Source organism: Erithacus rubecula, assembly GCF_903797595.1.
Source record: "Erithacus rubecula genome assembly, contig: SUPER_Z_unloc_2, whole genome shotgun sequence".
Lineage (NCBI taxonomy): Eukaryota > Metazoa > Chordata > Aves > Passeriformes > Muscicapidae > Erithacus > Erithacus rubecula.
The window spans coordinates 8266689-8290562 of record NW_027635860.1 but is presented as its reverse complement, the minus strand read 5'-3'; the positions used below and the strand labels follow the sequence as shown (position 1 = coordinate 8290562).

Here is a 23874-nt window from a genome sequence, read left to right as displayed (position 1 = left end):
ACTCAAAGATTGCTCAGCATGAATACATAGAGCATACAGGCCTGTGTAACATGGGACACTCAGGAAAATTAATTAATTTGTAGAGTGGATTAGTTAAAAATCAAAATATTCCTTTGTCAATATTCTCACAAGAAATTAAGAAGCAAGTTTAACTTAGTTTAGGTTAATTCTCTTCACTTGCAACACTGCAAGTATTTAACATCTTTAAGCAATCCCCTGTAAAACTCACACTTTTGGTAATTTAGTTAAATTTACCTGAGTATCTGAGTATAGACAAGATTTTAAAAAGAAAATGGTCATTAACTACCATTTCTCTGTAAAACATGAAGGATGCAACTTATCTAGCTTATCTAATCACAGACATCCTCATATAACGAATAAAGGCTCTGATGTACTTAGTTGAAATGCAGTTTCACATGAATTCTTTTCAGCTGGGGGAAAAAGGACAGGGAAGTCATCTCCTCTTCTAGAGAAATGACCAAATGAGTTATGATCAGGCACATATTACTGTATCTGCCAAAGAACATGTACATGGGACATCAGAATAAACTTAAACTGCACAGCTTTATGAAATGTTCAATTTTTATATTTACACTATAATTAGTACAAAACTGCCTTTAAGTTTTCTGTAGAACAAGACAATATCTACTGGACTTGATACCCTAGTATGTCAAAACAACTACTTTGAAATATGATAAAGGAATCTAAGAAGTTATAAAGAATAAGACACCATTTTCAAACTATACATAGTGTTTGCTTTTGCTTCTAAAAAGGTACTTATATCCCCAAAAGTTTTTTAATTTTAAATAAGCAGGGCAAGCAGGGAGGGGACAAGAGGGAAGACTGGTTCTTGGTACTAAAGCCTTTACTGTAGTAAACTAAATATATTTACAATTTATACAAATGTTTGACCTTCAACAAAAATACAAAAACATATCACAAGATGCAAAACCAGGAAACAAGTTCATCTGAGACACTGCTGCTCTACACAGGACAGAATGCAACTTGAACTGCAAGGAACAGAAAGGTATTTATCCCCCATATTCAGGCAATGAGAAAAATTTGCATGAGGTCACAAAAAGGAAAAAAAAATAAAAGGCTCCAACATTGTTCAGTAGACTTGGCTTTTAAAAACTATGTCAAAAACCTAGGCTACATTTGTCCGTCTTGCCTCTGTGTTCCATCTGGTCCACGTAGCCAATACTTAGTTGCTGGATGTTGCCTTCTATTTCAAAAAATCAGTGTGGATTCATGGCAAGGTCTGGAACCTGAACACTTTCGTTCCTTTCAAAAATTCAAACTCTTTCTACTTCTACAAACAATTTTGGCCCAGTTCAACCTCTAAAATAAAATCCCCATCATATTTTTCAGTAGATAACTTCATAGACTGTAGCCTTTTTGTCTCCAGAGCCAGTGACAATGTACTTATCATCCACAGAGATGTCACAGCTAAGCACTGATGAAGATTCTTTGGACTAGAAAAAAAGATAGAAATATATTGCATCATTAAAAAGAAGTCTGTTTACCCTCATTTCATTATCTCATTTTAGGTAGATCACATATTTGAAGATATCTGAATCCACTCTTGGAACTCTCCACATCTTATTATTTTTCATTAAAAGCAATATCATCCTCACCTGGAAGATACTAGCTCCATAAGGAGTTCTCCATGCATTAAGGAGGTTATCTTTCCCAGTACTCACAAACCATTTACCTAGAATATAAACCAGAAGGATTACAGAAACATGGAAGAGACATCTGACAAACTCTGGGTTTTCACTTCACATCAATGAAATCCGTTAACTAATTACCCTTATAAAAGCTCTTAGTACTAATCAACACCGTACTCTTTTTTTTTTTTTTTTTTTTTTTTGCTTACAATCAATGCAGATGCTCAGTGCGTTTGCAGTGTGTTACACACTAGGAAATCCCTAAACTCTTCAAAGAGAAATAGCTTTTTACACATGAATCAATCCTCACAGCAGCCTCTAGACAAACAGATGGTTGTTTGTAGATAAGTGCATTTGAATTCATAAAACAGAGATATTTATGCATTATTTAAACTGAGATGTAGTAACTAATGACTATTAAATAACTAATCAGCAAAATTAAGAGCCCTGACCTCCAGTTCTATGTTCAGGGCAACTTACCACAGTAAGCAAACTTGAGTGACAATACACAGCTCTCATGAAGGTGCAGTTGATATTTGTCTGGTTTATTTACATGTAGCACTTCAACATTGCTGCTCTCCATTCCCACAGCTAGCCATTCACCAGTAGGACAATAACCAAGGGAAAATATCTGAAAATTAAACCATATTTGCACCTTTTAATTTTTTTCCTATAGACAATTTTTTTTTCCCGAAGTTAAAATAATTTGGGAGAGGGAGACAGAGAGATAAGGACAAATTCACAATAGTTCAAAAGCAAAACTGCTGTTCAAAATTCAAGTAACTAAGTAACTTGTGTTTTTACATATTAACTTAGAAAAATAGGAAAAGAGTAGTGTCAGGCTATAATTTTCTTCTGTAATCTAAGCACATAAGAAAGCTTCAAAATATTGTGTTGAGAGCAGCCAGAAGGAAGAGAGGGAACAATCTGTCAGTTCTACTGGGCTCAGTCTTAAATTTGATCCTAAGGGTATCCTTCCCACCCCACACACTGCCACAGGCTGTAGGAAAATCCAGTTACCTGTGATGTGAAGTCATGCTGTTGTAGCTGTCTCCCTTCTCTCAAGTCCCAGGATCTGACAGTGTTATCCAAACCTCCTGTCCAGAGCTTGGTACCATCATTAGAAATGTCAATACAGCTGGCTCCATCTGTGTGGCCCTGGAATTGCCTGATAAAACAAACCAGATTGAATAATGATTTCCTGCCAGAGCTCAAGGTAAACACTGTTGTGGTGTTAGTTTTGGACTCTGTACATGTGTCATCTGTTCTGTGTCTGACGATGAGCAAGAATCAGTCCCTCCCTCTCACTGAGCATTAAATACCAGTATTACAAAAACATTTTCCAGGTGCTAGAGGAATAAACTGCATCATGGCTAGCTGAATAAAGTCAAATATTTCCTATCAGGTTTTGAAAAAAACCCACAAAACAACAAAAAACCCCCAACAGCCAAATCACTTGTGACTACAGTCAAAACCAGTAAGGATAACTCAGATTAAATCAAAACAGTCAAGAAAATAAAACCCCCAGTTTCAGAGAACAGCTTCTGTACTTTTCTTTGGCTGCAAGTCAAGAAGATAAATAACAAGCAGACATACTAATAGAAAGGGATCCAGATAGAGATCCAGATAGTTAAACACAAGCATTGCTGAGTCACAAAGTTGCATTCTGTGTGGCAGGAGATTAGAAAAATCTAAATGGTGCAGTTTGTTTTACAACCTTCTCATTAGCAACTCTCAGCTTTCAGCAAGCAGAAGGTCATCTCAAGTTTTTCTTAATCCTCTGGCAAAAGCATTCTGAGGCTTCTGCATTTTTCATCAGCAATTAGCTTCAGCAAAATCCTAGGCCTCAGTGTGAAAGGTGGAGGGCGGGTGGGGAAAAGACAACTAGCTTGGGAATGAAGGGTATGAATCACCAAGAGCTGCCACAGAAAGGTCACATTCTGTTGGCCACAGCACATTTTGTTTAGTAGCTCTGGTCTCAAAATTCCATGTGTTATCAAGATCAGTGTGCAAGTGGGAACACACACAGCAAGCATTTAAAAAGCACGATGTTCCTAGATGTGTATAGATGTTGCAGAGTGTACCTTTACACTCTAAGCATGCACATGACGAAGTGAAAACTTCACACAACTAAAATTTATTGATCTCGGCCAATAAATTGGCCAAATTTATTTATTGACCTAAGGGTCAATGGGAAGTCAAATTTGCATGCACATTAACACGACTGTCTGCATGTAATTTTCAGCTAATTATGGATATATGGGAAGTTTAATTGAAACACAGCAGACTAAGCATAATCTTTGGTTTTTGTGTTCAGAACTTTCCATGTATCATGGCCTTTCCCAAACTAGACTCTCTCTTCTCAAAATATTGTAAGCCACCACTACTTTGGTAAGCATAATCTAAATTTATCTTACAATAAGGCCCTATGCTTTCCTAAAGAACTGAGCGGATCCACCCTTTCAACCACTTTTGTAAGATTAATTTTATTACTCATCATCACTAAATAAGAACTGAAAGTACTTTTTTTTGCTTAACAAGGCTTAAGACAAAGGAAAACAACAAACCTCAGAGTGCCTAAAAGGCGTGTTCAGTCCATACCAGTAATATCATGCCAGCAAGAATGCTGCTTGCAGAAACCTGCAGACCAATCCCAAATAATAGAGACCTGCAGGAGCTTTTACATTGACTACAGTAAGTTATGGACCAACCTTGAAAGCACATCTTCCACAACTAGGCTGAAGCGAACAAAACTAGTTTCTGCGCAACTTGGGTAAACCACTCTTCTGAATAAGAGACACTATTTACTTTGCTGTCATAAACCCTGTTCAGGGAGATAAATATTTATGTAGCTGTCCAAAGAGTAACTCCTATTAAAATTTTTGGTAAACAACGACTCACCTGACCAATGTCTGATTGTGCAGATCCCACACTGCAATGTTCCCATCACTGCAGCAGGAAAAGCACACCTTGGAATCAGGGCTGATAGCCAGAGCATAGCAGGCAGGTGCTGAGGATGTCAGCTCAGCTTTGATGCGAGGAGTTGGAGCTGCCAGGTCCCAAATGGATAATGTGCTGGCTTCCCCACCAACAATCAGGGTGCATCCATCGGGCAGCAATTTACAGGAGCGGATGTAGTTATCTCTGTTCTGTACAACACAAATCACCTCAGTTACTGCCTGCCAGTAATGTCCACTAATATAATTCTGACTGCATCAAAGTTTCAAACTGTTTGGTACATTTTCCATTACCAAAGTACTGTAGAAGAGCCAGCAGATCCTGAGAGGTTGGAAACGCCCACTTCTCATCACTACTTAGAAACTGCAGCTGCAGAAATTAAAACTGCAGACTCCTGTTTCCACAGTCTACTCTGTTTCAAACGTGACGAATGGCAAGTTTTCTATCTCATTACATAAAAACAGTACATTTGCTTTTCTGCAAATGTACTCCATCAGTGAAGGTCACCAACAATAGAAATATTACAGCAAATGACCTTTCATTTGGCATTTAACAGCCCCATATGAAAATGTCGTTCTAGTCTCATGCCCTTCAGATTTTTGAATTTTTCTTTCAAATACTACTTTGCATTCACAGTATTAAAGTTGAAAGATTAAGGATTCCTGTATTGGTCCTATATTTATGTTGGTCCTTTGTTTTTCATTATGTTTCTTATTGTACATATTGATCTCTCATTTGTGATACTATTGCTGATTTGAGAGAGACTGTGGGGGAGTCAGTGACAGAAGACATTTCTACCTTTCCTTATTATGACCTTGCTTGGCTGGCAACAGTTTTTTACAAAATTGATGATTAAGATCTGTGACTAAATGTATAGAAAAAAAAAAACCACTGCAAAAATTACTTAGCTGCATTCTTACTATGGTTATTTTTTTTATTTGCAGCAAAGGAGCAGTAAGTAGGGCAGTGAATATATTGACTTAGTAAGTCATTACTGCTCCATAACTAAAATGAAGGCTCTGCATCCAGACAGATACCTGCCAGAACAGAATACCTATTCAACTTCACTATTACTACTAGGCATTTACAAGACGATAGCAGCAAAGAAAGGACAAAAGGTAAAAAACCCCAAAAACCTTCATCACATTTAATGGGATCTACACTGAAGATAGAATTTTCATTTACAATGCGTATTGCTGTTCTTGACAACATTAAGTCTTTCCAATTAACATTGTACAAACCTCTATGCTGCTTCTAGTGAAAAGTGTCTCATATAGAGCTACTACCATTTTTGCACTAGCTTTTCAGCTGCCTGTACTTTTGCACCCAGTTCCTTTTGTACTCTGTATATGTGAAAATAACCAGCGTGTATGTATAACTAGTGGATCATAACAAAAATCATAGCAAAACGTAAGAGCAACCTTGTAAGAGCACTGTGTCACGTTATTTCAGTATTCAGGATTTCAGTATGTGGCTGCCATCACCTTACAAAAATGAGGTGAGTGAAAGACCTAGCAAGGTTCTCTGCAGCCCAGCATAAGACAAGCTATCTTCCTTTTGAACTCATGCACAAAAACCATCAGTTTAACTAGAAAGGGAAAAAAATAAGGTTTTATTCAAAACTTGACAGATGCATTCTATTCTGAAATCTGATCTGTTATTTGATAATTATCACTAAACAAACCAGCACTATTCTAACACCATTATGTATTAAAAAAAAAAAAAAAAAAAAAAGACACTAGGAAACAGACCTGCCCGCTATTTTCTTCTAATACAAACAAAATCCAAACAAGGACAGCTTTTTTTTTTTTTTTGAATCTCTAAGGAGAAGCTACTCTTGTGCATAAATTCCTGTTCACCTACCAGGCAGTCCAGCTGAGAGACAGGGCTCTTGTTGCCAGGCTGGCTGATGTCCCAAACCTTGACACAGCCCTTGCCACCCGTGTAGACGTGTCTCGTGGGGTTGCTGATGGTAACTGCACACACAACTTCCCCGTGGTTCAGGGTGTTGATCTGCCGGGCATGGCGAGGGATTCCTGGGCCGATGAGGGCATCAGGAGGGAAAGGAACTGGCTGCATCTGGCCATCTGCAGTAACATGAAAGGAGTAGGCTCTTTTGGGGAAGGAAAAGAGAGAAGACAAAACAACTTTAAAAATCAGCCATTACAGAACTACAATGCAAGAGAAACACAGCATTTTTAATCTTAGTTCTTTGCTAATCAACTTATGAAAATCAGAGCTACAGTGCCAAGTAATACAGGCAGATGAAACCTCACCAGGATTCACAATAGAAATTTTCAGCTTGCCTCAGCTGAAGTATTTGTGTAATGGGGAAAAATCCCAGGTTAAATTCCACCCTTAATCCCACAGACCAAGGTCATGGTTGCTATCCCTCAGCCATCTGGATAATCCAAAGACCTTTCACCCTCGGCTTCTAGGTAGCAGTTCCAAGTCTCATCACCACAAGTCCTAGAGCAGCAATCCCTCAACAGGCACTACCCTCATCCTTCCTTAAGGCTTACATCTGTTTCCTTGCAGTACAAGACAAAGTTTTGCTTGATTCCTGTACCTCATCTTCAACATCTCCAGTGTCTGTGCTTATATATCCCTCTTTCTATCTGCAAAGTAGTACTTTAGACAGAAAATAGAAACACATAGTGTTGCACACAGATTTCATCAGAGAGCTGATGTCAACTTCTCATAATTATGTTTCCTTGAATTAGTACATTGAAAAACCTGAAAGGCTCAGTTTTCCAGGTACTTTTGGCACTTCAGAAATAACTTTTATTTGTATTCATTGAAGGATTTCAAGTTTATAGGAACTGAGGGTTGAGGAAGTGACATTCTAGCACTGAATAAAAACACTCCCCAGGGAAAGTACATGAAATTATTTTTTCATGGCCACTGAAAAGTTTAAAGTCTGCTCTACTTAAGGACAAGGGCACAAACACCAATTAATGAAGATTTTAGGTGCAGGGGGGTGGGTATTTGTTTGCTTGTTTTGACTAATAATGAAAATACTACTGTAAAAGGCTTGTTTTTGCTAAAAGGTGAGCTCCTTTTCTGTAACTTCTGTTGTAAGTGCATCCATAGCTCATGCATTTGATGCTCGTGTTACGTCGACATCATCCTTCAAGAGGCCAAAATGGATAAAAAATGTTGAGAGATGAGTATTCTTTTTTTTTACTAATGAGCTGCCATCTCCCTACCAAAACATTTCTTTCACTAATATATTCTTTTGTTCAAAAGTTCACTTTCTTTTTCACATCCACTTTCTTCCTCAGAAATCTTCAATCACTGTAGCTCAACTATTAGTATCACATCCATCTTCCAAGAACCCAACAATAGATATTTCTATTAAATCTTCTGTTCTGAATAACAAGCTAGTATTTTCAAGGTATTTTATTATGTGTTCCCAAGTATCACACAGTTTGAAGAGCAGAAAGATGCCTGGTTCTGGAATAGACTTCACAAAGCAACTGAATCTGCTCTGCTCCTGGGTATAAGGTAATCCTTTGAAAAAGCATGAAGAGAGATGAAAGAATGCTACAGAAAGTAAGACTGGAAACAGTCAACCCATGCAATATCACAGTTTTATCTTAAGTGACGGGTAGAAACTGGTTAACAGTAACTGCTCCTAAACAGAACAGAAACTAATAGTGCACATGTATGCAATTCTTATACTCATTCATGTTTCATGGTTCGACATATAAGCAGAAAGCTTGCTGGGTGAGTACACAGAAATAGAGGATGAGAAAATGCAAAAGATGACATCTCTTTCTGTCACAGAAATGTCAGGAATGGGAAATGCAATATAGGGAAGGATGTACAATGTTCACTCCCTTACCTGTACAAAAGGCACGCAGTTTATCAAATGTATTTAGTCCCAGGAGACCCTTTCTGGCTCTTTGTATGAAGAATTACAGTAATGATAAAAGGCTTAACTAGAAACCCATTCCTTTCTGTGAAGAAGAATGGAGACAAAACTGTCCCAAAGTAGCTATTCACTAAACAGGACAGGAGAGGAAGCAGAACAGGAGTAAGACTGCTTGAGGCTGAACTGCCCAGGTTCATCAACAGAGTCCAACATAAGAGTCATAGCATTCAAGACACTGAAAAGCTTGGCTCCATCGTGGGCTCCAGATCAAAGTCAGCTGCAGAGTATTTGTTAGCAGGAAGAGTACACAGAGCTACACAACTTTGAAGTTCCAGCCCGCCCTTGCTTTTATCATGGACTGAAGCAAAACAATTAAGCATGTATTAGGCAACTTTTTCCAGCATGTCCAAGATGAATAATCTACTTGTTCATGACTTTTTCTTTATTTGAAGTTTACAGCTTAAATGTTCTGTTCAATCCAAAATACCTAAATAATTAGTGTTTTGAAATGCTTAGGTGCATACACAGAGCTCTTCAGTTCTTGCTGAAGTGGGGTGTCAGGAGTTCAATAGAAACATTTTTTTCTTCCTGTTTACTGTAGAATTGTAATGACTCTTATGCTATGAAACATCAGAATACTACCCAGTGTATTTTTTAATCATGTAGAATTTTGCCAGTATGTCTACATTTAAAGTAGGGCTATCCTAATCATAGAAACAGTCACTCTTTTTTAGCATTTGCTTCTAAGACAGGTTGATCAGGATGCAGGATGGCTGAGTTTGATTGCCTTACAAACAGGCCAGTGATAGTTTCTTACAAGTCAAAACAGCTTTTTCTACAGTGCAAGTTATCTGCAAACCATTGTAGAAAGAAATGGCTACATTTTCCCAAATCCCTCTGCCAGGACAAGCATGCAAAACAGTAAATGTTCCTGTTTGCTTGAAGAAATGTGGCAGGTAATGCTAACATCACCACTGCCAGCATACTTATGGTATGGTAGTCTAGTGACTTGTATCTGCTGGGTACTATGGTATAAATTTTGTTACACAACCCCTTTCAACCTTTGAAAGGCTTGCATCATTTGCCAGACTGACACTCCTGACACTCCCTGGACAAGGAAAGTGTCTGTCTCTAGAAGAGGGCAGGGCTGGAGACTGCAGTGCAAATGAGTATTTGCAGCTCAGCTGCTGCAGCCCTTGGCTTCCTCTTCATCAGGTTACCGTGAGAGAGACCCTGCTACTTCTGGGAAGGACTGTACTTAGAGTTCTAAACCTAGAGAAAACTCAATTTTTTAATGCACTAGACATACTCACAGGCCTCAATTCTCAAAAATGACAAGAATTTTCATTATCTAATCTCAAAAGAGTAAACAGCAAAACCTAGCAAATTCTTGAGTTCCCAAAAGCTCAGGATTTCTTAACAGGCCCCACTTGTCCACCCATTTTTCTTTTAGAACTGACCACGTATGCCAGAAATTGCTGTTTAGTCTCATGACTAGCACAGTTTTCTGTCTCACTGAGAGCATTCTGCCTGTATGAACGATGGCTATCCTATAATGGATTCTATGACCATCCCTCTTTGGTCAAAGGAGAGTCGTCCTTCCTTGTGTTGGGCTAATAACAATCAGAGAAAATTATCTTATAAAAATGCAATTAAATTTAATATAAAATAAGCTAATTAGGTATCAAGTAATACTTAAATGTACACTTTTAATTAACTGAATATTATGACAAGACAAACTTCTGTGCCTTTTACTTAGAAGAGTTCTGAGAAATAGCATACTGTCACTTATATTATTTCTGGATAATGGAAATATTCTTCTGAATTACTGTATCCAGAGACTTCTTGCATGTGTGTCAAAGCAGTACTGAGAACCTGCATAGCTCTTATGCCCAGCAACATGGTTAAGTGATACTAATACAAACCAGTTTCTCTGCTTTACTCTCCAATTTCAAAATAAGTGTACAGCAAGTAAGTATCATCTGACATACAGAGGACAGCTCAGGATAATTAATTCACCACCCAGGAACATAGAAAGTTAACTAAATAGCCTACCAGCTACCCTCAGTATTCAGATGGATGTACAAATGCAATCTGTACAATGTCTGCCTACTAAACCACCATGCCTTAAAAAAAAATCCCCCTCAAAAATCTCCAATTCATCCCTTCAATTCAAGCAGACTTTTTTGACTAGCACAATACCCCCAAGAGCAAAGCACAAAAGCAAAAAGTTCCTTTCACTCACGACTGCAGTTTGCTTTCAGCTTTTCTTTGAACTCCACCTCATTTTTAATTGTAGTTAACACAAGAAACGGTGAATGTTGTGTGTTTTGTTGTTTCATCATATAGAACAAAATGCAAAGAAACAAGGATAGAGGTATTTGTAGAGAAATGACTGAATTTTCATCTTCATACATATTATCAAATAATTCTATTTAGAGAAAATGGCAGGGATACACACAGTCCTTAATCTCCTATAATTCAGTAAAATTAGCCTTCCTTTGCAACATCTCTCATTGTACATTCACTGTAAAAGTATAAAGATCTGAAGAACAGAACAGAACTGAAATCAAGCAATTCCAAAAGAGTATACCACACCTCTCAAAAAACACAATGAAAAGTCAGCTTATAAGTAGAAGCAGAAAGATTTAACATTTACCACGTAAAATTCTCCTGTCCTACCAAAATGAGAAACGTATATTTTCAGCTTTTTTCACTGTCTGGGAAAACGTGCTGCAAAATATATTTGTCCTCAATACTATCATTAATTCAGAATTTTAGACACCAGGGAAGCAGTACTGTGGGCATAAATCTTACCACTAATCTTGAAACTGTATTTAGTCCACAATCCAGCTATTAGAAGGCATGGTTCACATAAACCAGAAATCCTTAAGAATCTTAATTTAGCAGCTATAGAATACTAAAAGATAAGTACTTGTTAGAAAGACTATGCAAAGCAAAGAAACAAAAAAAAAATTTAGAGCAACACACCAAAAACTTACAGTTCAGGGCATATTTAAATGCATCAAAGCAAAAGAGTTCAGGACTTAGACACTACATCTTCATGTCGATTTTTAACAAGTCATACATTTTTCTAACAAGCAGATCATTAACAGATCTCAGAACATACAAGGTTTAAAAAAACCTGGGTGCTATCACATCTGTCCTTTAGAAAGAAGCAAACATCATTTTCTCTTGGGTGGAAAAACGGCATAAACATAACTGTAGATAAAAAACATGCAGCCTAAAGCATACACATATGAGTGGGGACTTCATAGTCCAATTTGAAAATTCACTGTACCACTTGCAACAACTCACTAAAACTCCACATCTAATGAAACAAACTCAATGTGTCACCATATCTGCACTCAAGAAAAGGGCTGAGTGAAAATAAGCAAGGCATACTACACCAGTTTTCACTATTATATCTGTTCTGTGCCGAAAAAACAGGAGAAAAACATGAAGCAGGTGAGATACTCATAAATGCTGCAGGTAGCAGACAGCATCTAGCCAATCAAGACTAAAACATAAGATTGTTTTGTAGCTGTCAGTGGAAAGATAATTCCATGAGTTTATGGAGTTTTAGGCTTGCTTCACTAAGATTAGCAAAGAAGTAATTTTAGAAAAAAATGTACAAGTAACATGACCACAAAAAGCCTCAAACACTGTAGAACACATTAAATGGAGACTAGGGAGTATGGATCAAAGCAGGCAGTACATGAAACAGTGTGAATAAACTGGTAAGAACATTAAAAAAACCCAAGCAACCCCTACACAGCTTCCCCCCTGACAGTACTTTAGCTAAATTACCAGGATACAAAGTAAAGCAGTATACATAGCTGTCCTTTAGTCATGAATAGTGCAACAACTAGACCTCAGCCATAGACAATTTCTGATTGAACAAAAATAGGTTTCACTAGATTATTATTTTAATGTAAGGCATTAATAATGAAATATGTCATTGAAAGTTTATGAATAACTTGTTTAGAAGTTTAGACGTAAAAACTTGGAGCCACTCAATTACGTGATTTTCAAAAGTATTTTATTTAAATATGCCAAATTATATGAAAGTCTGCAAGAATGTGTCAGGGTTTTGAGTACAAAGCCTGATCCTTACTGCACTAAAGCTAAATACACCACATTTGATACACAACACCCACTCATTGAGCCCTCACTTGACCAATCTTGTCAACACACCACCAACCTCAAGTACAACCAAGATTTAACAGGTTTCTCACACTGTCAACAGAGAGCTAAACCTGTTCCCAGAAGCATGGTGGAGAGCCACAAAAAGACATTCAGGATGGCTTTCCAAACTAAGTCTCCTGCTTTCCTATTGTTACAGGAAAAGATCAGAAGATAATACACACTTTTTTTTGCCTGTAATCTGGTACCCTTTCAAGGATCATTGCAAGACTAACACTACAAGATATCACTAGCAGGAATCCAAAGTCAAGGCAAACAGAAATACATGAGTATATAACTTTCACCACAGCCTGATAACTTAGTATCCTAAAAGTAGTAATTTCTAAATGTTTCCTGAAAGTGTAAAAAGAAAAATTAAACTTAGATTGGTAAACAGACATTATGTAACATGAACATCCCCCGCACAGAAAGTGAAACATATTAAATAAATTTCAAAATTATGTATATACCTAGACAGAGAAAAACTACTCTGATTGCAAGTTCCTGTTAAAAGAGAAGTCAGGATTGACTTCCAAGTGTGAACAAGGAACAGGTTCTAACAGAGTGTTGAAAAAACTGTTAAGAATTGTCTCTGCCTCATTCTTTCCAGCAAAACAGCTCAGTTAGTACCAGCATAGACTACTTGTCCAGGAATACCTAAACATTAATTGAGTATTTTCAGAGGTCATACATGCTCATGAATCCACTACACTGGAAAGTTCAGGGTCAATGGTCTACAAAAGGCAAAATACTGAAGTATTTAATGTATGCTGCTGAATATATTTTATTGAAACATCAATAAGTCACAGCATCACCATTTAATAACTGCTTCACCAATAACAAAAATTTTTAAATAAAACCAACTTATTATGGAAACTCTTCTACATCTATTCACTATCTGCTTCACAACTGCTTCATTATCCTTTGGTTCTCCAGCTGCACTCACACAGAAGTCCTAAATAGCTTGTTCCATTATGCAACTTCAGTTTGAATATATTTTTATCTAACACATTTTACCACTATTTACCATTTAGTTTGTAGTCCCCTTACATTCCCACAAAAAGAATGAAATAAAAAAAAACCCCTAAAGTATACCTTCAACAACTTTTCCTGGGAAATAGGTATATTCACACCTGTTTTGGGTTATGACAACTACCATTTGAGAGCTTTTACACTGCAGATTTTACCTGGAGAAGTCTAAAACACCCTTTTAGAAACAGACACTCACCAACAAATCTAACTCCATTCCCTCTAAACACTGCAGAAGTTACTAAAATGTTAAAAGTTACTTACGGTTTTCCCCCAGGAATCCCTGCTAGATTCGGAGGGATTCCAGGTACTCTCATGTGAGGAGGAGGATCAAACCCAACCTGACAACAAAAAGTGAATTAATCTCACACTTAGAATTTCTCATCCATTTTTCAGCAAGCCTCTTTCCTCCACTCCCAAGATATAAGGCATTTAACCAAAAGGTGCCTTTTACCCACAGTATCAGATGACCCTCCATTGGGGGGCAAAACCCAGACCTTTTCCCTGAGCATACTTCTGATAGAAGCACTCATATGAAGGCAGAGAATAATTTATCACACACTCACAGCACTGAGCATAACCCAGCAGGCTGTTTAGCAGGGAGAGTCCTGTGTCAGCCCTGGAATCAGAGTCCATGCCAGCACCAAGCCATGCCAGTGCTCCTTGCCCCTGAGAGAACCAGCACTTACTCAGGCTGGAAAGTAGCTCTGGGCCCCAGCTGGGCTCTCACTGCCTCCACAGCTCTCTCACAGAGACACACTGGGGGTGCAAACAAACTTCTCCACAGCTTAAAAAAAACTTCATTCTCTTTACATGCTGCAATTCCACTGAATCTTTATATCATGAGTAATTTTATTATATAATCCAAGCAGAAATTTTGGACCAAAAAGACTTAGTTTTTCTTCTGAACATTATACTAGAATAAATATTGTTATTGCTTTAAAAGGAGGGCGTAGGCTATTCAAAATTTGTGTGCTTTCACATAAAAGCCCTGTTTGAAAAAAGTGGTCATACAAACAGCAATGAGAAGTTGACAGGCATAATTCCAATTTTGCAAATTTACAAGTAGGTAAGTCTGTCTAAGCAGAAAGCTGCCATCAAGCTCATATTTGCAGAATCAGGCCCCAAGTTATTTTGTGTGACAGCCACTGTAATTACCAGGTTCCATTTACTTACTACACCCCCAACAGAAACTCTTCTAAACACACCTGATCTCAAAGCTCCAAAACAGGTATTGACCACCTTCTCAGGCTGATTTCCACAAAAAAGCCAACAACAAAATACAGTGACAGAGACCCAGATAAAAAGACTTTTGCATACTTCAAGATTAATTTGTTATGTCTATATGGGACACAAATGTGGTTCAGCAACAAAAAAGCAGATGTCCACAGCTACAGTGAATTACTTTGTGTCTACTGGAGCTAGTTTTTCATTTACAGTAGCACAGAATAATTTTTAGGCATTTATTCATCAGTTAAAGCCCTGATGAATGTGAAGGACAAAAAGAAAACATACATTAATACACTGAGATTCTTTGTTTTCAAGGTGCAGATTTGTTTCTTCAGCCACACAGCAAAGTGAAGCATGCAGTGAAGCACGCAGTGAAGCTGTCAAGCCTCTGGCACTGTTATGAGCTGGGGATTCTGCAGTGCTAAATGAAGCATGTTGCTTTTCTCAGTGAACCGCAACTCGCAGGACTCAGACTGCATGCAACGTATGGCCTACCATAGGAGATCTTCCATAGGCAACCACGGCAGCTGCAGCAGCAGCAGCACTCATCTGGGGTGACATATTGTGCAGACTGGCATAGGCTGCCCCTGGACTGGTTAACTCTCCGTTCATGCCAGCATGAGGTACCATTCCAAACGGAGCGGGGTACGGGCCCGGAACCGCCAACGGGGTCCGCAAACCTGCAGCTGCAGAGTAATGAAATCAAGAGGGTTTATTTATCTACTCCTGCCTACAGGAAAGAAGCCCTTTTTTCTCTCTCCTCTAAAATACCTCGCCTACCCCTCTCACACACTGTCAAGAAACATTGCCTTAATCTGTCAGTACCACCGGCTCTTTTCAGTGTAAATAAGATCTACTGGAGTCTGAACTTGCTGATTACTTCTAGCAATCTCTTCTAGCATTACCAATTTCCATTTCTGTAATATTCCCCTGTTTACATTAATCTCTTCTTTGCCAAATTAAGCAGTAAAGCTGACAGACATGGTTTACACAGCTCATGTCTGAAGCAACTGTGTGTACCAGCCTGAATAGCAAAAGTAAACTTCCCCCGGCATTTGTCAAGCTGTGCACTGCAGCAAATATTAGTAGACTCAGACAAAGACTGTGGAAGAGATTGCATGCAGAATAAGTACTAGAAACTTCTGAGAAGTCTTTTTATATTGCATTCGGTCTGTGGATTATTTGCAAAAAAAGATAAAGACAAAAGTAAACAAAGACGACTAAGAGACAGAAAGATATTCAAACTCCTGATAATCCAAACATCTGCTTCTCATCAAGCCCTCTCTTGATACCAAGAACAAAGCAATATATTTAGTTAACAGTCACATGTGTAAAAAAGATTAATTTTGGAACCATAAAAACACATGAGGTAATGCATTTACCAGCTTGGTTAACCAGAGGGTCCATTGTTGGAGGTTTGCCAAGGCCTGGACGGAGTCCTGGAGTTGCACTAGTGCCTGGGGTTGGCACATCACCTCGAGGAGTTGGTGTGCTGGATTTCAGAACAGGCGTGCTGGCTTTTTCATGCTGGTATCATTAAACAAATTAAATGAGTATTATTTTTAATCCAGGCCATATTATACAATTTATCACAACAGCAGCTGGGATGCTGGGCACCTACTACCCAGTCCCTCAGCCAATTTTCATAAATCCACACAATGCTGACAACATTAACTCGTGAGAGAGAAATGTTGACCTTTTTGACTGCTGCCAAAATTAAAATAAGAAACGTAGAAAGTTATTTTTCCTTTTCTACTGACATAAAAAAAAATGCCTGAGCTCATTTTTTTCTTCAAGAAAATACAGTATGGAAATACAAACAATTTTAGTTTGAAATCATTAATATCTTAATTATTAGACACAAAAAAATCTAACTACAAAACCAAAATACCACCATAGTTGATAGTTTCAAAAAAACATGATACAGAAGTTACAGAGAATCAGATCAAGTTATTAGTGATACTACCAGAAAAAATTTCCAAGGATTAACAGCTTATTTAGAAGAGTTTATCAAAAGCCTGAAGAACTTAGTGACTGTATACAGGCCATGTTAAACCATAAGTTATTGCTCCCAAAAAAACCCAAACCAAGGCTTAAGCAACTCTTGTACATTGGAATAAATTTGCAACTCATTTGACAGAAATGTAGGAAATGAGAAATCATAACAAGGCACAAAATACTGCTGAGGAGGAAAGCTCAATACTACTTTAAAGATCTGGAAGAACAGTAGCAAATTTCAGCCTCAAATAATTTGTGCCACAGGTAGTTACAGAAGAGTGGAGAGTTAGATTTTTACAAGAAAGAAGACTATGCAGACCACAGTCTGCAACCTACCAGACCCATTTCTTTGGATTTGAGGGAAGTGGAACTCCCTGAAGAGGCTGTAGATGCTGGACTGCTGGAAGCATCCTTCTTCAGCAGGCGGGTTTTGTCTATACCGTTTTCACGTGGTGAATGAGTGGGACTTGCCCTTGGGGAAGAAGGATCCTAAAACAGTGGGAAGGGAAGAACAGCGTAGAACCATGTCATAAACTTGTACACAGATACTACTAAGGAGTCTATGGGGAAAAAAAACAACAAAAAAACAAGAAGAATTGAAGCAGTAAGTGCAAATGACATGACGCAATGTAATCTTTTTAGGAAAAAATCTGAAATTCCTTCATCAGCCTAGAGAAGTAAGTAAAGTCATATAATAAGCAATCTGTTTTTATTTTACACTGCATGCAATCATAAACCGTTTTCAAGCACAGAGCTTGCAAAGCATCTAAGCACAAACTAAAGAAAGTGTGGAAAATGTGGTAAGAGCAAGGAAAACCAACAGAAACTGCAGTAACCTGACACTGTTTTTAGCATGTATGTTTTCCATGCTCTGCAAGTTTCAATAAACATTTTAATAACCTCTTTTAGGTGATAAAGACCTTGCTCATCTCTACCTTCAGAAGCAGAGATAGACACATGCCTTCATAGATTTCAGAGTATTTTGAGTTGGAAGAGACACACAAGGATCATCGAGTCCAACTCTTAAGTGGAATGGCCCATACTGGGATCTTTCTGTGCCGTAACAGCTGTCACATTTTTGCTAAACACCATCTGCAATGGCCTTGCCACTTACATATACAGGAAAATTGAAATCACCTCTCAGGTGACTATTCTTCTCTGTTCCAGAGGTACTTTGTGCATTTACTTTAACTTGAAATAGCCAGCCCCATGAGTTAGAATGCTATCAGAGCTCTGCAGGTTCTCCACGCTCCTTTGGTTCATAAGAATAGCACCAGGGAGAAATCACACCTCACAAAAGGGCAGTAAGTCCACCAACTGATTATTGAGCAGTTTCATTGTAAGCAGACTTTCTGAAAGGATTAGTAAAATCACTAGTTGGATTTCTATTTTTCTACATGGTTTGGGCACCTCAAGCTACTGAGGGCACCTATCTATCAGCTTCTCTCTCTGTGATTTTCACAGACCTGAAGAATCTCACTACCATATTCAGGCTTCCTAGATCTGTGTCTTGTATGAAATAAATGATGAACAAAAGGGAGCACCCATCCCTTTACCTTGATACCATTACCAAATCTTAGCCCTTGGGAAAAAAAGTGTCTACAATCTTTGGAAAATCTTGTAAACTAACTTCATCCTAAAAAATACCTAATATTTCTGGAAAATGTCTTTAACATAGGAGATTAAAATACAAGGAATTTTTAGTGTATATTTTTTAGTAACTATGAAATTCAACACTAGATAGTATCTTCCTTTTTCATTCAAAGACAGTAGTTTGAAAACCTCTGCCTTCCACATATGCTTCACTACAACCCTCTACATTACAGAGCAGCTGTGAAGTGTCAGAATGTTAACTGTGGAGAGAATAGACCCAGACAGAGCAGCAGAAGAAAAGTTGAGAAGGCAACCAGATAAAACTCAGAGGAAGACACAGTACTAATAAAAAGGAGAAGTGAATACTTATACATATCCACACAGAGGATTATTTTTCTTCTAACAAATACATGTACTTTTCCTTTCACCTTTGGGCAAATGTCAAGACTACAAAAATGAAAAAAGTTACCTCATTGGATACATCTACAACCAAGTTATCGTCACTCTTGTCCCCATCACTGTCCTATTAAAAATAAATAAATATAGTGTTCATTTCAATTAGTACAGTAAGAGCCCAGACAGAAAGACTATGCATCTACTCAGACATTTTTTGTTTTTCCCAAACAAAAAACAAACAGCCTTTCATTAAGTTATTAGCAATAGGGAGAACAATGAAAACAGAAACACAACACCTTTTTTCTGCTACAATAGTTGAAAGGTGGGGATCTCACCATCAGTGCAAGATGGTCCAAAACCCCTTCTTATTACCATCATAAACAGTGTTACCACTACTCCTAAAAGAGAAAGGTACTCTGTTCATACACTAATTTAGATAAAGTACTTAATTTAGATAAAGTACTGCTTGCTCATACTTGGAAAAACACCAAAAAAACCCAGATCCCAGCTTTTTGGCATGTATGATGAATCATCTTCCTTAAAATGACAGTAACATTTTTCCCCTTTTTTCAGAAAGGCAAGCTTTGAAATCAAAGGTTCTGGGAAGAAAAAACTTCAGAAATGCCAAGGCATTTCAACATTTCTGCCCAAGAAAAGCAAAACACTTGGACATTCCTAAACAGAAATGTTCTACCAGCTTGTCAAGCTGCATTTTGCCTGTTTCACTTAGATTTATGTTCACCTGAGCTGGCCTACTAATGACTGCTGTTACTGTAGTGCCTCCTGGTCCCTCTCCCCAGAGGACAGGATATCTCATCAGACACATCTGATACACAGAGGTCTAGTGATTTTCACAGTACCATAGAGTATTTCAATCAGAAGGTGAGTCTTTACTCAAAATCAAACAAAGAAATTAAGTGAATGTCAAAACTTTAATTTTTTTGAAAGAACAAAGTACTTTTAGTTAAAAAGGTTCTGCACAAACAAACCAGACATACAAGATTGCTCAACTGTCCTCCATCCCTTGCTTCCAAAGCGTCTGATATTTCACATGTAACACTAGATCCTTCCTCACACTTTAGGCCACAATGCTTTAAAAGACCAAAAAGAAACAAAGCCACCCAAAACTAACCCAACAAAAAACTCTAAACCAACCAACCAACAAAAAAAACCCAAGAACCCAACTTAAAACAAAAACCAACAAAAAACAAAAAACCCTAACCAACAGGTAATTTCAATCCTTTTCTTCTGTTAACAGGTGAACCTAGCTCCAAGAAATACCACAAACAATATCAGGGATCCAAGAGTGCCATTGGACACAGAATGGTCACCCAGGCAGCTACACAATCAGCAGGTGCAAAGGAAGGACAGGAAAGCTTTAGCTCCACCTCTTGAGAAGTATGAAGCACCCAGACTGCTGGGACAGTGGGGGAGATGGGGACACTTGTTTGGCAGAAATGCCCATCTGGAGGAGAGCAAAATTAGTTGAAAAGCAATTTTAAGTGAAACCCACTGACTTTGTCATCTTAATAAATAGAAATTTCCTGGGATTATTAAAGGCATCGCCTGTAACTTCTACTAATATCAGACTTTATTAGTAAAGTCACACACTGAAACTACACAGGTACTAATTTTCATATTAAGCAAAAGTTAAAAATAGGAATAAAACCTCAACTTTTCATATTTACTCCAAAAGCTACATGTCCTACAACTCATTTATTCCCCTTTGGACAAAAACAGTATTTCCTTGTCCCTACAAGGGATTAATCTAAAATGATCTCAAAATCAGCAGCTCTGTATCTGCTTAATCAGTGGACCATTAAAAAAAAAAATATCATCTTCAAGATCAGAATAAATCTGGAACTTTCAAATATCCTTGCTTTGCTCCATTGTTTAATTTGATGCTGCCTTTAGCTTTCAAATCCATTTCAGATAAACAGTGGGTAGAAACATAATTAAAATGTGGGTTTAAAACTGCTTCTACTGTGCAATAGCATCCTTTACATTTCTTTACAGTAGAAACACAAGAAAAACAAGTTAAACTTTTTCTTCCTTTTTATATCAAGTGCATCTTAAGAATGCTTAATCTCAAAATATTTAAAATGAAAAATACCAATAGAGTATAAAAACCTTAAAGTTAAGAGAGTAACATGGGGAAGTTTCCCAAATCTTTTTGTAATCAAAATATTATTATTTGAAAGTGGTGGAAATACAACTTGTAAAACCATTAGCAGCACTAAAATATCTAAAAGCTGCTCAAAGATATTATCCAAGTGGAGAGAAATTAAAATTACCCTACCAAATACTGAGAAAATAAAATGGTCCCTAATTTTCTCACAGGTTTCAGTAACCAAGAACTAATTAGTGATCTGAATCACATAAACTGGAGATTTTGCCACATTACTGCTATGTCAAAATACAGTATTAGATTCAAATTTTGTTTTTCAGTACTCTCTCACACCAGTCCTAGTCCCTTAGGCCAGTTCAAGTACCATCTTGTGTTTTGGCTGAGCATCTAGACTTGAAGTGGAAAGCCTGTGAACCTTCTGATGTACACATCCATTGTTGTACTGAAGTGTCTCTTTGAAATAAAAAACAAGCAAGCTAGTAAAAAATGCAGAACACAAAACTCTGAACTTTCAACACTTCAATTTGCCTTCTGCTTAAATTGCCATATCAGCCAAAACTAAACTTCCTTAAGTTGGGACAGCCTGACAGCATAGGCAATTTGTAATGGTAACTGACTCTCAGCATGGTAATAGCTACTTATCATTAAAATTTACCAAACTCCTCTCAATAAAAAAATCCTCCATTTCAAACAAACCTGCAGTTTCTAGAGTAGTCCAGAAAGAATATAATTCAAACTCTGAAAAATGCCCCAGAGCACACTGGATCCCAAAGAACTACTCCTATTGAGGACTATTACTCCACAATATCCCAAACTCCTGAGTCACTTCTCTTCCCACAGTCTGAATCTTGTGTCTCTCTGGCACATATATTCATGTACTACTTCAGCCAGAAAAAAGTTGTTTTGTGATTCACAGCTCTTTTACTCCTCATACAAGCACGGTATGTGCAAATAAATTAATCATTTCCTTGACACAGATTTGCTTACATAGTGGCTGGAATCCTTATCATCCACCTTTCTCTTTTTGATGTCATTGGCATATTCAGGGCCATTCCTGCGTTTATCTGTGCTTCGTAGACTGTCAGGGACCAACAGAGAATTACTCTGTAAAGACAAAAAACAAGGTCAATCCAAAACCCCTTTTATGATTCCTTCATATATTCTTAAAAACTCAAACTGATGTGATAGATGCTTTAGAAATGTGATGCCTACTTAGTCTTTAATTCAATTTAATTCAAAACAAAGTCCTCCAGGCAAACATGTACAGCTTCATGCATTCTAAGAAGCTTGGCTTTTCATTGTTGAACTTATCAAAAGTTTAGCTCACTTGTCAGTCACCATTTATTTAACTAATTAATTCGTCTGAATTTATTGTTCAGGAGAAAAGGCAGGCTTTGCAGTTTATGAATGAGCAAGTAACAGTGATTTTATTATTTTTTTAATATTCGGATTTCATGCAATAGAAGATTTACTACAATCTGATTGATCAGTTACTTTTAGGACATCATAGTTTGATGGGGCTTTGGTATGGACAGCAGCTTGCCTTTAATGACTAAAACAACAAGCATTTGCTGAATACAGTTATGCAGCAATCAATTGTTAGCTGGAGCAAACTCCAATTGGATTCCTTCAACAAATGTATTGCAAACAAAGATCAAATATTTTTACTTCCAGCATAACATTCACTACTAGTGTGAAATTAAGGCTAAAGTGTTGCTTAATCAGACTTGATCTGAAAAACAGAGGCCAACACACACACACAAAAGACAAAAGCAAAGACTAATCTTTTCCTCAAACTACATGGACTGCTTTCATTCATGCTAAGTTATGCTAAGTACAAACTGTTGACCCAAAGAGCATTTTAGACATTTTTCAGTCACATGACAATTTGATATGCCTGTGATTCCCGATTCCCATCTCCATCTCAGTTCCAGCTAAAGCATTAAAATGTGTTACAATGAGTTCTTTTAAGAGCAGGATTAGCATATGCAAGAGGGCAATTTGTTCAGTGATGTGTTAATGCTGTGAACAATACTGAATGGGTTGAGAAAAAAATCTCCTTTCACAAAGACCTGGTAAGCCTAGATCCTAAAAGCCAAGTACATGCTTAGATAAATAAATATAGGCTCACATAAATATATAAGTAAACATTTACATCCATACACGTATCTCTCTCAAGAGAGAAGTCTAAGACCAACATGTACTTCAGTGTAAACCCTCAAAGGCCATACTTAGATCCACCCAAGAGACAGAGACATGTACTTGCAATACATCACAAACATATACAAATAGCCAGTGAACTGTGCACTGAATAGCTTCCCCTTTAAAACCTGAAGACATCAAGGTAGTTTTACTCAGACACAAATGTTTAGCCCCAAGGAGAAGGACAAGGAAACAGGGTACATAAGGCAATCTGAATCCTCTTTTTACTAATTCAGAAGCTGCACTTTAAAGCCAACTCTAAGCTCTTTTATTCATGACTATTCAAGCTAAACAAATGCCAAAGGGCTTACATAAAGCATATAGGAGGGTCTATTGAAATTCAGTATAAAGAAGCTCAAAATAATGTCTTTACCGAAATGTTTTGTAGCTAAAAGGTGGGCTTGTTGGATCATTGAACTAATTGCCTTGACAAATACATTCGGAATTTAACCCCTTATCTCCTCCCAGATGCACATGAATTCAAGGATTCACTAGTCTGAACACCATTAATACTCCTTTTCTACATGTTAATGTTGAATCGATCACATTTGCAGCAGTAGAAACATCTTAAAAAGCAGTGGAAACACCTTAAGAAGCAAGATAAGTAG

General features: G+C 37.5%; 1 protein-coding gene across 5 annotated transcripts in view; it reads right to left on the bottom strand.

Annotated features, from left to right (window-relative positions):
• Positions 1-545: 545 nt before the first annotated feature.
• TLE1 (TLE family member 1, transcriptional corepressor) overlaps positions 546-23874 on the bottom strand; it is a 72237-nt gene continuing 48908 nt past the window's right edge. For 4 of the 5 annotated variants that reach the window (XM_079331063.1, XM_079331061.1, XM_079331062.1 and 1 more), the window contains exons 9-20: positions 22052-22168; positions 19010-19063; positions 17284-17436; positions 16332-16476; positions 15445-15635; positions 13984-14060; positions 6492-6741; positions 4572-4819; positions 2691-2838; positions 2151-2301; positions 1638-1714; positions 546-1475 (exon numbers count right to left, since the gene is read on the bottom strand). In XM_079331063.1, coding sequence (XP_079187189.1) covers positions 1368-1475; positions 1638-1714; positions 2151-2301; positions 2691-2838; positions 4572-4819; positions 6492-6741; positions 13984-14060; positions 15445-15635; positions 16332-16476; positions 17284-17436; positions 19010-19063; positions 22052-22168 — 1719 coding nt within the window. In that variant the 3' untranslated portion in view covers positions 546-1367. The remainder of the gene's footprint in view (positions 1476-1637; positions 1715-2150; positions 2302-2690; positions 2839-4571; positions 4820-6491; positions 6742-13983; positions 14061-15444; positions 15636-16331; positions 16477-17283; positions 17437-19009; positions 19064-22051; positions 22169-23874) is intronic. The other variant, XM_079331065.1, reaches the window with a different exon arrangement.